This window comes from Ranitomeya variabilis, chromosome 2 (genome assembly GCF_051348905.1).
Source record: "Ranitomeya variabilis isolate aRanVar5 chromosome 2, aRanVar5.hap1, whole genome shotgun sequence".
NCBI lineage: Eukaryota > Metazoa > Chordata > Amphibia > Anura > Dendrobatidae > Ranitomeya > Ranitomeya variabilis.
The window spans coordinates 754662789-754679772 of record NC_135233.1 but is presented as its reverse complement, the minus strand read 5'-3'; the positions used below and the strand labels follow the sequence as shown (position 1 = coordinate 754679772).

Here is a 16984-nt window from a genome sequence, read left to right as displayed (position 1 = left end):
AGAGGTCAGAGGAGAATGGGCAGACTGGTTCGAGCTGATAGAAAGGCAACAGTGACTCAAATCGCCACCCGTTACAACCAAGGTAGGCCTAAGAGCATCTCTGAACGCACAGTGCGTCGAACTTTGAGGCAGATGGGCTACAGCAGCAGAAGACCACACCGGGTACCACTCCTTTCAGCTAAGAACAGGAAACTGAGGCTACAATTTGTACAAGCTCATCGAAATTGGACAGTAGAAGATTGGAAAAACGTTGCTTGGTCTGATGAGTCTCGATTTCTGCTGCGACATTCGGATGGTAGGGTCAGAATTTGGCGTAAACAACATGAAAGCATGGATCCATCCTGCCTTGTATGGAGCATCTTTGGGATGTGCAGCCGACAAATCTGCGGCAACTGTGTGATGCCATCATGTCAATATGGACCAAAATCTCTGAGGAATGCTTCCAGCACCTTGTTGAATCTATGCCACGAAGAATTGAGGCAGTTCTGAAGGCAAAAGGGGGTCCAACCCGTTACTAGCATGGTGTACCTAATAAAGTGGCCGGTGAGTGTATATCACCATGTCCAGCTCTTCCTCCACTTGGACCTATGTATCATAGTTCTAGATAGCTAGTTTTAGTTTTGTTAAATCTAGGTTGTTGTAATTCAGTTCCATAAGAAAAGAAAATAAAATAAAAAAAATACAAAAAATACCATAAAAGGCAAAAATAAAACCAGTGTTGGAATACCCTTGAAAAAAATCTAGAAAAGAGGCACTGATGGGTGGGGTTAGTGACACAATTTTTGGGCATGCATGTTAAATGCCACTGTCAGAAAGCAGCATTTAACATGTTAACATCCGTAGCTGTTAGGAGTCCATGGCAGCTGATCAAATTAGCTATCATGTGCTTGAAAAGGTGTGGGCTCAGAGCCAAAGCCCGCGTTAAAGAGGGGGAGACAACTTATGACGTACCTACAGGTCATAATTTGTAAAGGGGTTAACCCATATCTAACGGTTTATTGTGCCAAAAGCCACTGTGTGTATTCTTTAACTCATATCTGTGTGAGTACTTTGCCTTTAAGCCGCTGTGGGTACTCTGAAACTCTGATTGGGGGTACTGTGCCCTATTGTCTGGGTGTGAAATTTTTAATCAGCTTCTTTGGGGAAAATGTGAAAATATGCTCTGTGGGAGAAATTTGTTATCAGCTTCTATGAGAGAAATGTGGAAACATGCTTTGTGGGTGAGATTTGTTATCAGCTTCTGTGGGGTAAATGTGGAAACATGCTCTGTGGGTGATATTTGTTAGTAGCTTCTGTGGGGGAAATGTTAAAACATGCTCTGTGGGTGAAATTTGTTATCAGCTTCTGTGGGGTAAATGTGGAAACATGCTTTGTGGGTGAGATTTGTTATCAGCTTCTGTGGGGTAAATGTGGAAACATGCTCTGTGGGTGAAATTTTGTAACTGGACTGCTGTAGCAAGCCTTGAGGTGGACTGCCAGCTTGATCCAAGATCATACTGTCAGCTTTTCATGGGTGGCATTTGTAACGTACGCTACTGGAGCGGACATTGGAGCTGTGGGGGTACTGTGCCCCATGCTCTGTGGGTGAAATTTCTAAGCTGCATGTATTGGGGTACTGTGCCCCATACTCTTTGGGTGAAATTTTTAACTGGACTGGCGGTAGTAAACCTCAGTCTCTGTGGAGTCACTGTTAAAATGTTTATGTCTTTCATTTACTTTCTATTTTACCATGATTGCTATGGTGACAGAACCCCTTTAAGTCATTTCCCTATCCATATTTATTTGCAGGGCAATTGTCCTGGTGTTATACCCATTTTTCTTCCTTTTGCAGCCCCATAGCGCTTACTCTGACCATTTTATGGCCCTGAGGTTCAGGTCATCATTGACTCATATAGGGTTCGGTGTCCGGGGTCAAGTTCGGATCCCGAACCAGACTTTTTAAAAAGTCTGACAGAACCCGGTGAACCCGAACATCCATGGGTTCACTCATCACTAATTCTGTTCCAAGTTGGTTTCCAACTTCCAACTGTCCCATTCAGTCTTGCTATGCTTTTGCCTTTTAACCCATCCTGGCCTCTCATCCTGACTCTTATCCTCCTGCTAATGGCAGGAATTACTTATAATCTAACTTCCCTTTGCCTGCAAACATCACCCATGTTGGTGGATCCAGAATAATGAGACCTCAACTGTTTTTACTGCTTCAACAATGTTCAAACTGTTTTTATATAGGGATTAATTAAGGAATAACCAAGTTATGCCAAGGTCCTGGTACCAACAAAATACCAGCAATGTAACAAACATCTGTTTTAAAATGGTGCTGAAAGATAAATGGCATAAGCTAATGGTGTTTTTATTAATATTATTATTATTTCACATCTCAATATTCAGAAACGGTATAGTAATATATACAAGAACTCTTGTAATGTCTATCAGTCATCGAGGTGTTTAATTCAAGAAGCAAAGAAATCAGGCATTGAAAAACACAGGAAAGTTGTTAAACATCAGATTTCAACAATGGTTCAATAATTAAAAAGAAGAATTGTTGTGTTTTTTGTACTGACAATGGAAATACTAGAAAGCTGAACTGGATACTGTCAACAGGATTTCCGTTATTAAACTAACCTTTCAGCGGGCAGCTGGTTCAGCCAAGACTGTAATTAAAATGGTGACTAGTCATGGCTTCATTACCACCCAGATGAGTAATAGGCAGTGCATGATGATTTTATAACTTCAATCTTCCTATCCTTGGGAGACTGTAGGCTTCCACAGGGGAACCTCTTACTTATGCCACAAAAACAGCTCTGACACGTTTAGGCATAGACTTTGTAAGATCTCTGATGAAGTCCTGTTGTATCTTGCACTAAAACCTTACTGCAGATACTTTAAATCCTGTTAGTTGGTGAGTTAGGGCCCCCATGACTCAGACCTATTTTCCTAGCACGTGTTACTGATGGTTGGTAATGGACATCTGGAGAAATTGAAGGTCAAGTCAACAGACTGAACTCTTTGTCCTGTTCCTCAAACCATTGCTGAACCATTTCCGTAGTTTCTAGACCTGCTGTGCTTGAGATGTTCTGACCCAGTAATCAAAATGTGTCCCTCGTCAAAGCAGCTTAGGTCCTTATTCCCTTTTCTTCTGCTTTTAACATATCAACATCAAGATCTGACTTTGCACTTGCTTCCTAACATTTCCCACTCTATGACTGGTTCCATCCTCAAGAGGTAATCAATATAATTAACATCAACTGTTGTTATTGACATCACCTGTTATGGAGGATGGATGGATGGATGGATGGATAGACAGATAGATATGAGATATATACATTAGATAGATATGGGATAGATAGATAGATAGATAGATAGATAGATAGATAGATAGATAGATAGATAGATAGATAGATAGATAGATACAGTAGCTAGATAGATATGAGAGAGATAGATATGAGATAGATAGATAGATAGATATGGGATAGATAGATAGATAGATAGATAGATAGATAGATAGATAGATAGATAGATAGATAGATAGTGTCATATTGCCTGAAGTCAGAAGAACAATTCATTCTCAATTCCTGCATCAATTATTTACAGATATAATTTGTGCCAGTCTGGTCATCACTTTCATCCCTTTTGCCTGCTGTCCATAACTGATCAGTGTTGACAATTGACAGCGAGACTAGTAAAGTTGCTCTTTACTGACAAATAAAAGCATGTATTGCTACTTCCAAGCTTTCCATACAAGCACTATTCCCACTGGGGCTTACAATCTAATTTCCCCATGTCCCCATACTTACACACAAACACTGCAGGGCACATCAACCTAACTGTAGGTTTTAAGATTTGAGGAAACCATAGTGCCTGGGGGAAATCCCAAAATGTATGGGGGCTGCATACAAACATCATGCTTCTAGTCTAATATAGGCCAGTTATAAAAATTACTTCTTTATCACTCCAATCAGGGCCGGCGTCAGCACCCCGGCGTACCCGGGCAAGCGCCGGGGCCCTGGCGAGACAGGGGGGCCCATTCAGGGCCGGCGTTAGGGGCAGGCAGCTGCCAGTGCCTAGGGCCCCTGCTCCCCCAGGGGCCCTCAGCTATCGGCACATCACGCAGCCGCTATGGGGCCCCTGAGAGGCAGGGGGGCCCGCCTGCCGCCAGCGCTGACTCCCCCGCTGCATTGAACTAAACCGGCATCTGCCGGTAAAGTTCAAAGCAAAATGATGGATGAGAGAGCGTCACCTGACGCTCCCTCTCCCATCATTCCCCGCTCTGCCTCTGACACTGCGGGTGCGCGATGACGTCATCGCGCACTCGCTGTGTGTCAGGCAGTGCAGCGGCAGCCGCCGAGACCGGAGCAGGGAGCAGCACGGCGCGGGCACGTTGAGAGGTGAGGAGTGTTTTTTTTGAGTGAGTACTGGACTATGGGGCCATTCTTGGGGGGAGGGGGGCTGTTCTGTATACTACAGGTCTGTGCTATATACTACATGTCTGTGCTATATATAACATGTCTGTGCTATATACTACATGGCTGTTCTATATACTACGTGGGCCATGTTATATACTACGTGGGCTGTTATATGCTACGTAGGCTGTGCTATATACTACATGGCTGTTCTATATACTACGTGGGCTGTGTTATATAATATGTGGCTGTGCTATATACTATATGGGCTGTTATATGCTACGTGGGCTGTGCTATATACTACATGGCTGTTCTATATACTACGTGGGCTGTGTTATATGCTACGTGGGCTGTTATATACTACATGGCTGTGTTATATGCTACGTGGCTGTGTTATATACTACATAGGCTGTGTTATATACTACATGGCTGTGTTATATGCGATCATGAATCGTGGTATGTGTTAAAGGGGGGGCCCACTGAGACTCTTTCGCCCGGGGCCCTCAAAAACCTGGAGCCGGCCCTGACTCCAATACTCCACTCCAATAATACACCAGCAGTGCCAGAGCCCCAGGAGCCTGCAGACCTCTCACAGACAGTCTGTAGTGGACTCTATTAGCAGAGTATAGACTGCTGTAAACAGAATTCTGATTCACAAAGCATAGGTGATAACCATGCCCTCGCTAGCCCCCATTCGATTACATTATTGTCATTATGCGATCCTCTCATGTAATATCATAGGAAAAGACACTGCAGGTACAGAACACTTATTGATGGTAAATTCTCCTGTATTATACTAATCCCTGGCAGCACCTTTGTGTTTGGCTATATACATAGTTGTATACTGCAGTAATATGCAATCCTATGTATTTATCACACTAGTATTGACATTATGGTTACAAACATGTAACATAATGGAGCAGGGAAGCCCCCGCTGCTACTCCATAACTGGGGTCCACACCTAATGTTGTTTACAGCAGGAGCAGCACAACACCAGCCTGGTGATAGGAAACACTAGAAAAACCAAACCGTTCATGAGAAAAGGCAGAAATGATTGCAATGTACAGAAATGCAGCATGTTAGACCCCCAGGAAACCTTACTGGTCATGGTCTCCAGAGCCAGATTGGGAGATTAACAATATTAAGTGAAAGTGCTTCATTGTATCTAGAGAGGATTGCTGCTCCTTGTAGGATCCAGGGCTAAGCAGTATCAAGATGGGCTGGACCAAGGACTATAGGACAGAGAACACTAGTGGTGGGCCAGGGCATCCTCAGGTCCTCCTGCATGCCATGTATATGGGCAGCCTTACCTGATTGCCAGCAGCTCATGAAGAAGGTAAGCAGCAGCTGCCAGCAGGGCTCCTCCAGTTAGGTAAAGGGTTTTCTTCCACCAGGAGTCAGATCCCAGTCCTGACATAACGCCACCGTAATCCTGCAAAGGGAAAGCGACGATGTCCCCATAAAAGGAGTAGTTGTCCTCAGCTCCAACACAGCAGCACAGGGAGAAGCTCTGATTCCTGCTCAGATCAACCACACAAGACCTGGAGGAGACTAGACCAACACCCCAGTGCATACTGTGTGGCCTGTCCTCTTCCCCTGCACCCTGATAGATGCATTAAAGGATAGACACCAAGGAAGGCTACATAGACAGAGAAGGAGCAGGCAGTGGGTGATGATGATGATGATGGGCAGGGAGGAGGCAGCAGCATGTGGGCTGGGATGTGCCTCTCCTCCTCCTCACTGGTGCCTGGTCTTAGCTTCCTCTTTGTGTGCTGCTGATGTCATGCTCCATCCTCACTGATGAAGATGCTTCTGGGAAAATGCCGGAGGCTGTGACTGCAGATATATAAGCGTGTATACATGCTGGGATACAAGAAACCTGCACATAGTACTTCTGTTGTGAAGGAAATAGAAATCACCAGTAAATATATGTCCTTCACGTGCCCTTGTATCATACTATAATTCTGTATATTTACTTTATATTTAAAGTTGTTCCTTCACTTTCTACTTTCCAACAGCCAGGAACGTACATCTAAACCAAACTGGCAGAGCTGAAGGTTTAGGTCAATACATAGATAAGGATAAGCTGACGTGTATTTTTTCTACATTCATCGGGTGAAATAAGTATTGAACATGGCAACAATTTTCTAAGTAAATACAGGTGCATCTCACAAAATTAGAATATCATCAAAAAGTTAATTTATTTCAGTTATTCAATACAAAAAGTGAAACTGACATATTATATAGAGTCATTACAAACAGAGGGAAGTATTTCAAGTGTTTATTTCTGTCAATGTTGATGATTATGGCTTACAGCCAATGAAAACCCCAAAGTCATTATCTCAGTAAATTAGAATACTTTATAACACCAGCTTGAAACATTATTTTAACATCCGAAATGTTGGCCTACTGAAATGTATGTTCAGTAAATGCACTCAATACTTGGTTGGGGCTCCTTTTGCATCAATTACTGCATCAATGCAGCGTGGCATGGAGGCGATCAGACTGTGGCACTGCTGAGGTGTTATGGAAGCCCAGGTTGCTTTGATAGCAGCCTTCAGCTCGTCTGCATTGCTGGGTCTGGTGTCTCTCACCTTTCTCTTGACAATATCCCATAGATTATCTATGGGGTTAAGTGTTATGAACTGGTGGTTTAGGAGCAACATGGGACGTGCTCTGGAGGAGTTGGTACCTGTACTGACCGCAGTTCCTGAGCTTAACACAACACTAGAAGTAGCCATGGGATGTTCCTGTCACTCCCTAGACATCTCGTCACAGCCGGAGGACTAACTGCCCCTAAAGATAGAAACAGGAAAGCTATCTTGCCTCAGAGAAAATCCCCAAAGGATAGGACAGCCCCCCACAAATATTGACTGTGAGTGGAGAGTGAAATGACATACGCAGAATGAAAACAGGGTGTAGCAAAGGAGGCCAGTCTAGCTAGATAGATAGAACAGGACAGAATACTGTGCGGTCAGTATTAAAAACTAGAAAAATCCACCACAGAGTTTACAAAATCTCCACACCTGACTAAAGGTGTGGAGGGTTAATCTGCTTCCCAGAGCTTCCAGCTTAACTGAATAAACCCATAGAGACAAGCTGGACTAGAAAAAACATAGAAAGTGTAGAAAGATTAAGTCCACAACAAGTGGACTGCAAAAGAACAAAGCAAGGACTTATCTTTGCTGAACTGGTCAGAATATCAGGGAAATCCAAGCAGAGATGTGAATCCAACCAGGAACCATTGACAACTGGCACTGGCTGAAGGATAGAGCCAGGATAAATAGCCGAGCCAGAATAAACGATCAGTGGAAGCAGCTGCTGACTGCTAAATCCAAGGAGCAGCAGTTCCACTTAAATCCACCAGAGGGAGCCCAAGAGCAGAACTCACAAAAGTGCCACTTACAACCACCGGAGGGAGCCCAAGAGCGGAATTCACAACAGTACCCCCCCCTTGAGGAGGGGTCACCGAACCCTCACCAGAGCCCCCAGGCCGATCAGGACGAGCCAAGTGAAAGGCACGAACCAAATCGGCGGCATGGACATCGGAGGCAACAACCCAAGAATTATCCTCCTGGCCATAACCCTTCCTCTTGACGAGATACTGAAGCCTCCGCCTCGAAAAACGAGAATCCAAAATTTTCTCCACCACATATTCCAACTCCCCATCAACCAACACCGGGGCAGGAGGATCAACAGAGGGAACAACGGGCACCACATATCTCCGCAACAAAAATCTATGGAAAACATTGTGGATGGCAAAAGAGGCTGGAAGGGCCAAACGAAAAGATACCGGATTGATAATCTCAGAAATCTTATAAGGACCAATAAACCGAGGTTTGTACTTAGGGGAAGAAACCTTCATAGGAACATGACGAGAAGATAACCAGACTAAATCCCCCACCCGAAGCCGGGGACCAACACACCGACAGCGGTTAGCAAAACGTTGAGCCTTTTCCTGAGACAACGTCAAATTGTCTACCACATGAGTCCAAATCTGCTGTAACCTGTCCACCACAGAATCCACACCAGGACAATCAGAAGGCTCAACCTGCCCCGAAGAAAAACGAGGATGAAAACCAAAATTACAAAAGAAAGGCGAAACCAAAGTAGCTGAACTAGCCCGATTATTAAGGGCAAACTCGGCCAACGGCAAGAAAGCCACCCAATCATCCTGATCAGCAGACACAAAGCATCTCAAATAGGTTTCCAAGGTCTGATTAGTTCGCTCAGTTTGGCCATTTGTCTGAGGATGGAACGCTGAAGAAAAAGACAAATCAATGCCCATCCTAGCACAAAAGGCCCGCCAAAACCTAGAAACAAACTGGGAACCTCTGTCAGACACAATATTCTCCGGAATGCCATGCAAACGAACCACATGCTGAAAAAACAATGAAACCAAATCAGAGGAGGAAGGCAATTTAGGCAAAGGTACCAAATGGACCATTTTAGAGAACCGGTCACAAACCACCCAGATAACAGACCTCTTCTGGGAAACAGGAAGATCCGAAATAAAATCCATGGAAATATGCATCCAGGGCCTCTCAGGGACTGGCAAAGGCAAAAGCAACCCACTAGCGTGGGAACAGCAAGGCTTGGCCCGGGCACAAGTCCCACAGGACTGCACAAAAGAACGCACATCCCGCGACAAGGAAGGCCACAAAAAGGACCTAGCAACCAAATCTCTGGTACCAAAATTTCCAGGATGACCAGCCAACACTGAACAATGAACCTCAGAAATTACCTTACTAGTCCATCTATCAGGAACAAACAGCTTCCCCACAGGACAGCGGTCAGGTTTATCAGCCTGAAATTCCTGAAGCACCCGCCGCAAATCAGGGGAGATGGCAGAAAGAATTACCCCTTCTTTAAGAATGCCAACCGGCTCAAGGACTCCAGGAGAATCAGGCAAAAAACTTTCTTCGATTCTTAGATCCCGGAAGATACGAGACCACAAAATCAAAACGGGAGAAAAACAGGGACCATCGAGCCTGTCTAGGGTTCAGCCTCTTGGCTGACTCGAGGTAAATCAGATTCTTATGATCGGTCAAGACCACAACGCGGTGCTTGGCTCCCTCAAGCCAATGTCGCCACTCCTCAAATGCCCAATTCATAGCCAACAACTCCCGATTACCAACGTCATAATTGCGCTCCGCAGGCGAAAACTTTCTGGAAAAAAAAGCACACGGTTTCATCAAAGAACCATCAGAATTCCTCTGAGACAAAACGGCCCCTGCCCCAATCTCAGAAGCGTCAACCTCAACCTGAAAAGGAAGAGAAACATCCGGCTGACGCAACACAGGGGCAGAAGTAAATCGGCGTTTAAGCTCCTGAAAGGCCTCAACAGCCGCAGAGGACCAATTCGTCACATCAGCGCCTTTCTTCGTCAAATCGGTCAGGGGCTTAACCACACTGGAAAAGTTGGCAATGAAACGGCGATAAAAATTAGCAAAGCCCAAAAATTTCTGAAGGCTCTTCACCGATGTGGGTTGAATCCAGTCATGAATGGCTTTGACCTTAACAGGATCCATTTCTATAGACGAGGGAGAAAAAATAAAACCCAAAAAAGAGACCTTCTGAACTCCAAATAGGCACTTAGACCCCTTCACAAATAAAGCATTATCACGAAGGATCTGGAATACCATCCTGACCTGCTTCACATGAGACTCCCAATCATCGGAAAAAATCAAAATATCATCCAAATACACAATCATGAATTTATCAAGATAATTGCGGAAAATATCATGCATGAAGGACTGAAATACAGAAGGAGCATTAGAAAGCCCGAAAGGCATCACCAGGTATTCAAAATGGCCTTCGGGCGTATTAAATGCAGTTTTCCATTCGTCACCCTGTTTAATACGAACAAGATTATATGCCCCTCGAAGGTCAATCTTAGTAAACCAACCAGCCCCCTTAATCCGAGCAAACAAATCAGAAAGCAAAGGTAAAGGGTATTGGAATTTGACCGTGATCTTATTAAGAAGGCGATAATCAATACAGGGTCTCAAGGAGCCATCCTTCTTGGCAACAAAAAAGAATCCCGCTCCCAATGGTGACGAAGACGGCCGAATATGCCACTTCTCCAAAGACTCCTTGACATAACTCCGCATGGCGGCATGCTCTGGCACAGACAGATTGAAAAGTCGGCCCTTAGGGAACTTACAGCCAGGAATCAAGTTAATAGCACAATCACAGTCCCTATGTGGAGGAAGGGAACTGGACTTGGGCTCATCAAATACATCCTGGAAATCCGACAAAAACTCAGGGACTTCAGAAGAGGGGGAAGAGGAAATTGACATCAAAGGAACGTCACAATGTACCCCTTGACAACTCCAACTAGTCACAGACATAGTCCGGTGCTGGATTGGAAATCTATGTTCCTGTAACCATGGAAAACCCAGCACAACAACATCATGCAAGTTATGCAACACCAGAAAACGGCAATCTTCCCGATGTGCTGGAGCCATGCACATGGTCAGCTGAGTCCAATACTGAGGTTTATTCTTGGCCAACGGTGTAGCATCAATCCCCCTCAAAGGAATAGGGCTCTGCAAAGGCTGCAAGGAAAAACCACAGCGCCTGGCGAATCCCAAGTCCATTAAGTTCAGGGCAGCGCCTGAATCCACAAATGCCATGACAGAAAAGGACGATAATGAGCAAATCAGGGTCACAGATAAGAGAAATTTAGGCTGTACGGTACTGATGGTAACAGACCTGGCGACCCTCTTAGTACGCTTAGGGCAATCAGAAATAACATGAGCAGAATCACCACATTAAAAACACAGCCCATTCTGACGTCTGAATCCCTGCCGTTCTGCTCTAGTCAAAATCCTATCACATTGCATAGGCTCAGGACTCCGCTCAGAGGACACTGCCATATGGTGCACAACTTAGCGCTCGCGCAGGCGCCGATCAAACTGAATGGCTAGAGACATAGATTCGCTCAAACCAGCAGGCGTGGGGAACCCCACCATAACATCTTTCAGGGCTTCAGAAAGACCCTTTCTGAAAATTGCGGCCAGAGCATCCTCATTCCATTTAGTGAGCACAGACCATTTTCTAAATTTCTGGCAGTATAATTCTGCCACTTCCTGACCCTGACATAGGGCCAACAAGGTTTTTTCTGCATGATCCACAGAATTAGGTTCGTCATACAATATCCGAGTGCTTGAAAAAATGCGTCTATATTAAGCAATGCCGGATCTCCTGATTCAAGGGAGAATGCCAAGTCCTGAGGGTCACCACGCAGCAGAGAGATGACGATTTTAACCTGCTGAATGGGATCACCAGAGGAATGGGGTTTCAAAGCAAAAAACAGTTATTTTTAAAGTTCAGAAACTTGGATCTGTCCCCAAAAAACAAATCAGGAGTAGGAATTCTAGGCTCTAAAGCCGGAGTCTGGACAACATAATTTTGGATACTCTGTACTCTTGCAGCAAGTTGATCCACACGAGAAAACAAACCCTGAACATCCATGCCAGCGCCAAAATCCTGAACCACCCAAAGATTAAGAGGAAAAAAAAGACAAAACAGACTGCAGAAAAAAAATGGCTCAAAATTTTCCTTTTTTCCTTCTTTTGAGATGCATTTAATTCATTTTTGGCCAGTTGTACTGTTATGAACTGGTGGTTTAGGAGCAACATGGGACGTGTGAGCAGAACTCACAAAAGTGCCACTTACAACCACCGGAGGGAGCCCAAGAGCGGAATTCACAACAGTTAAGGTCAGACGATTTTGCTGGCCAGTCAAGCACAGTGATACCGTTGTTTATAAACCAAGAATTAGTACTTTTGGCAGTGTGGACAGGTGACAAGTCCTGCTGGAAAATTAAATTTCCATCTCCAAAAAGCTTGTCGGCAGAGTGAAGCATGAAGTGCTCTAAAATTTCCTGGTAGATGGCTGTGTTGACTTTGGTCTTGATAAAACACTGTGGACCTATACCAGCAGATGACATGGCTCCAGAAACCATCATTGATTGTGGATACTTCACACTAGACTTTAGAAATCAAGTTCCCAGAGACTGGAGGAAGAATGGTGAGGCACACAATCCAAGCAGCTTGAGGTCTAGTGATGTTTCCACAATCAGTGATGGTTTGGGGGGCTATGTCACCTGCTGGTATAGGTCCACTGTGTTTTATCAAGACCAAAGTCAGCGCAGCCGTCTAAAAGGAAATTTTAGAGCACTTCATGCTTCCCTCTGCAGACACGTTTTTTGGAGATGGAAATTTCATTCTCCAGCAGGACTTGTCACCTAACACCTAATAACAGTATCACTGTGCTTGACTGGTCAGCAAACTCGTCTGACCTTAACCCCATAGAGAATCTATGGGGTATTGTCAAGAGGAAAGATGAGAGACACCAGACCCACCAATGCAGACGAGCTGAATGCTGCTATCAAAGAAACCTGGGCTTCCATAACACCTCAGCAGTGCCACAGGCTGATCACCTCCATGCCACACCACATTGATGCAGTAATTGATGCCAAAAGAGCCCCGACCAAGTTTTGAGTACATTTACTGAACATACATTTCAGTCATCCAACATTACAGATTTTAAAATAATTTTTCATCTGGTGTTATAAAGTATTCTAATTTACTGAGATAATGACTTTTGGGTTTTCATTGGCTGTAAGCCATAATCACCAACATTAACAGAAATAAACACTTGAAATAGATCACTCTGTTTGTAATGACTCTAATATATGAGTTTCACTTTTTGTATTGAAGAACTGAAATAAATTAACTTTTTGATGACATTCTAATTTTGTGAGATGCACCTCTATATTTCTAAAGGTGCTGAACATCCCTGTGTCGGTCAGTCGTGTGATCTGCTCTCACGTAGCTAGGCATGATATAATTCAGTGAGTTTTACTGTATACAGCAATGCTGTGGTAGGGTTCGGCAATCGCAGCTTCAAGTTCCCTAAGGGGATCAGGACACACCGTAAAGAAAAAAAATGAAAAAAAAAAGTTCAAATCATGCCATTTTCCCCAGATAATGTGAAAGTGTGAAAAGAAATATACATATTTGTTATCAACGTGTCCAGAAAAGTCTGATCTATCAAAATATAAAATTCATTAATCCAATAGGTAAACACTACAAAGAAACAAATGTCTAAACTGCAATTTTTTGGCTGCCGAACCTCCAAAAAAAATGCACTAAGAAGTAATCAAAGTGTCGCACTGATACCAAAATAGTATCAATAAAAATATCATGCCACCATGCAAAAAGCAAACTCTAAAAGACTATGTTTTTCCTTTTTCCGGTAAACCGTATGATAAAATCATTTGTGCTATTCAAAAGTACAACTAGTCCTACCCAAATAATCCCTAAATTCACTTTGTCAGACGGAAATGAAAAAAACCATTAAGGGTATGGGAAGCAAGGGAGTGAATTATGAAAGCGTGAAAACAAACAATTGCTAGGTCCTTAAAAAAGTTGCCCACTACTTTGACAACTCATTTTCATAGCACATGCTTAGCCTTTTCAGTTTTTGAATTTCCAAAAACATGTAAAATAACCAATAAATTTCGTTAAACTTCACAATTGTGTTCCACTTGTTGTTGATTCTTCACCAAACATTGACATTTTGCATCGTTATGTCTGAAGCATGATACGTGGGAAAAGGTTGAAAAGTTCCAGGGGCCGAATACTTTTGCAAGGCACTGTAGATCAAGAAGGGGTTGTCCTAGTAGTGGACAACCATTTTAACGGGTCAGTTGATCCATCATTTGTGAAAAATCTATCCTTATGGTAAATTTTCATCCTTTTGCACTTTATTGAAAATTATGCCACTTTTTCAAAGGCAAACTACATTTAGGTGCACTGTAGTCTTCTAAGTGTTGTGCCACATTGGGGAATATGTTACATGCACTACATTCAGCTCTACAGCAGTCATTAAAAAAATAGTAAGGCTCTGTGTACACCTGCAATGTACCTTTCATTTTTCAAGAGCATCTGTCAGCAGGAGCTGCCGTCCTAAGCCATCTACTGTATATGGGCATGCAAGTCATAAAAAGTTGAGTTCTTGACTTGATGTCTGGGATCTGATGTGATTTCAGAGAAATCCACATTTTACTTATATGCAAAAGAGCTATTGAGATCTATGGGCCTGACACTGATCTGCATGAGAATCTGTCTCTAGAGCATATGTTACATAAAAGGGGGCATTACTAGGGTGAAACATGTAATTACTGACAGTCTACTCTCATAATCACACACAGCTCTGCAGTGAGATCAGATCACAGTACAGCAGAAGTGAACTTTTTCTCATTCCAGCACATTTCCATTATAGTTGTCTTCTAAGAATGCTGTCAGAAGTGCTGTAGAGCTGTGCCTGATTATAAGGAACACAGCACGGCAAGTTGAACTTTGTCTCATTACAAACATAAACACATTTGCAGTTGTTCAAAAAACAAGAAAATACGAATGGCACTGAGAAGCGCACTTTACTCACAGGTATCGCAGGGTGGACTCTGAATCACGGATACGTTGCAGTGGTGTGACCACACTGTTGAAGGTGCTTGCTGAAGAAAACACATGAAGAAAATCCCATAAAGAAGAAAAATAGCAGCAACACTTCGGATGTTTGTGATGAATATCCTTAGTCCTTTATTTCTCAATGAGTTACATGGACAAGGTAATGCAGGCAGGACAAGTGCAGGTTATGCAGGCTAGAAAGACAGGACGACGGCCGTTTCGCGTTGTTCACGTGTGGACCCGTGGAAGCGTGAACAACGCGAAACGGCCGTCGTCCTGTCTTTCTAGCCTGCATAACCTGCACTTGTCCTGCCCGCATTACCTTGTCCATGTAACTCGTTGAGAAATAAAGGACTAAGGATATTCATCACCAACATTTGCAGTTGTCCTCTCATAGTGTTTCAGCTTCCATTTCACAGGCAGCCAGTGTGGGGTGGAGAAGTACAGCAGTGCTGAGAGCGCTGTGGGAGGACAACTGCAAATGTGTTTGCAATGAGACAAAGTTCAGAACTGATGTACTGGATTTGTTAAGACCTCACTGCAGAGGTGTGTGTGAATATGTGATCAAAGAGAATTTATGCCGCATTCAGCTTCATTTTTTTACTATTAAATTTGACGATGAAGATATAAACAACCAAGTCAGAAGATGCATCACCTACACAGTGATGGTCAAAATTGTTGTTACCCCTCGTTTAATGACAGAAAAACCCACAATGGTCACAGAAATAACTTGATATCATCACTTCCCTGCACGATCACCGCCAGAGCTTGGCTCAGCTGAAAACCGAGCTCCTGCGGTAATAGCCAAGGTCGGTGCACCGCCCCTGCGCAATTAACTCTCCAAATGCCATGATCAATAGCAATCACAACATTTGGAAAGTTGTGAGAGGGAGTTGGCTCCCTCTCTCACCCCATCAGCACTCCAGTGACTTAATCACGTGGAGCCAATGGTTGTCATGGCACCCAGAGGTGTTCAAAACAGCTGACATGTCCCGGCTTTGAGGTGGGCTCAGCGCGGAGCCCACATGAAAGCAGGGGATCCAACCTCTGCAGTAATAGTATGGCGGAGGTCGTGAAGGGGTTAAGGTATGGAGACTGGCTAGGCCACTCCATGACCTTAATGTGCTTCTTTTTGAGCAACTCTTTTGTTGCCTTAGCTGTATGTTTTGGATCATGGTCTTGCTGGAAGAACCAGCCATGACCACTTTTAATGTCCTGGCAGAGAGGAGATTGTCACTCATGATTTTACGGTGCATGGCTCCATCCATTCTTCCATTGATGTGAAGTAGTACTGTGCCCTTAGGAGAGACACCCCCCCAAAACATAATGCTTCCACCTCCATGCTTGACAGTGGGGATGGTGTTCTGTGGGTCATAGGCAGCATTTCTCTTCCTCCAAACACGGCGAGTTGAATTAATGCCAAAGAGCTCAATTTTTGTCTTATCTGACCACAGCACCTTCTCCCAATCACTTGCGGGCACTGCAGGATTTTAAACCTTTCCGGCGTAATATGTTACCAATGGTTTTCTTAGTGACTGTGGTCCCAGCTGCCTTGAGATCATTAACAAGTTCTCCACCGTGTAGCTTTAGGCTGATTTCTCACCTTCCTCATGATCAAGGATAACCCACGAGGTGAGATTTTGCATGGTGCCCCAGATCAATGTCGAATGACAGTGATTTTGTATTTCTTCTATTTTCTTACTATTGCACTAACAGTTGTCTCCTTCTCACCCAGCGTCTTACACATGGTTTTGTATCCCATTCCAGCTATGTGCAGGTCTATGATCTTGTCCCTGACATCCTTAGAAAGCTCTTTGGTCTTGTCCAGGTTATAGAGGTTAGAGACTGACTGATTGAGTCTGTGAATAGGAGTCTTTTAAAAAGGTGTCTATGTAAGGCTGGTTTCACACTTGCGTTTTGATCTGCAGCGTTTTTAAAAAAAAACGCATGTGGTGAAAAAACGCATGAAAACGCATGCAAACGGTGCGTTTTTTAGACGCATGCGTTTTTGCGGCAAAAAAAAAAACGCGGGAAAACGCGGCGTTTTCCCACGTTTACATGCGTTTTTTCCCGCGTTTGCGTTTTTGAAACGCATGCTGAGAA

The 16984-nt window shown here is 43.9% G+C and overlaps 1 protein-coding gene across 1 annotated transcript in view; it reads right to left on the bottom strand.

Annotated features, from left to right (window-relative positions):
• The window catches only part of FAXC (failed axon connections homolog, metaxin like GST domain containing), a 51554-nt gene extending 45383 nt beyond the window's left edge, over nucleotides 1–6171 (bottom strand). The window contains exon 1 of the mRNA XM_077289674.1: nucleotides 5711–6171. Coding sequence (XP_077145789.1) covers nucleotides 5711–5973 — 263 coding nt within the window. The 5' untranslated portion in view covers nucleotides 5974–6171. The remainder of the gene's footprint in view (nucleotides 1–5710) is intronic.
• Between the last annotated feature and the right edge of the window lie 10813 nt (nucleotides 6172–16984).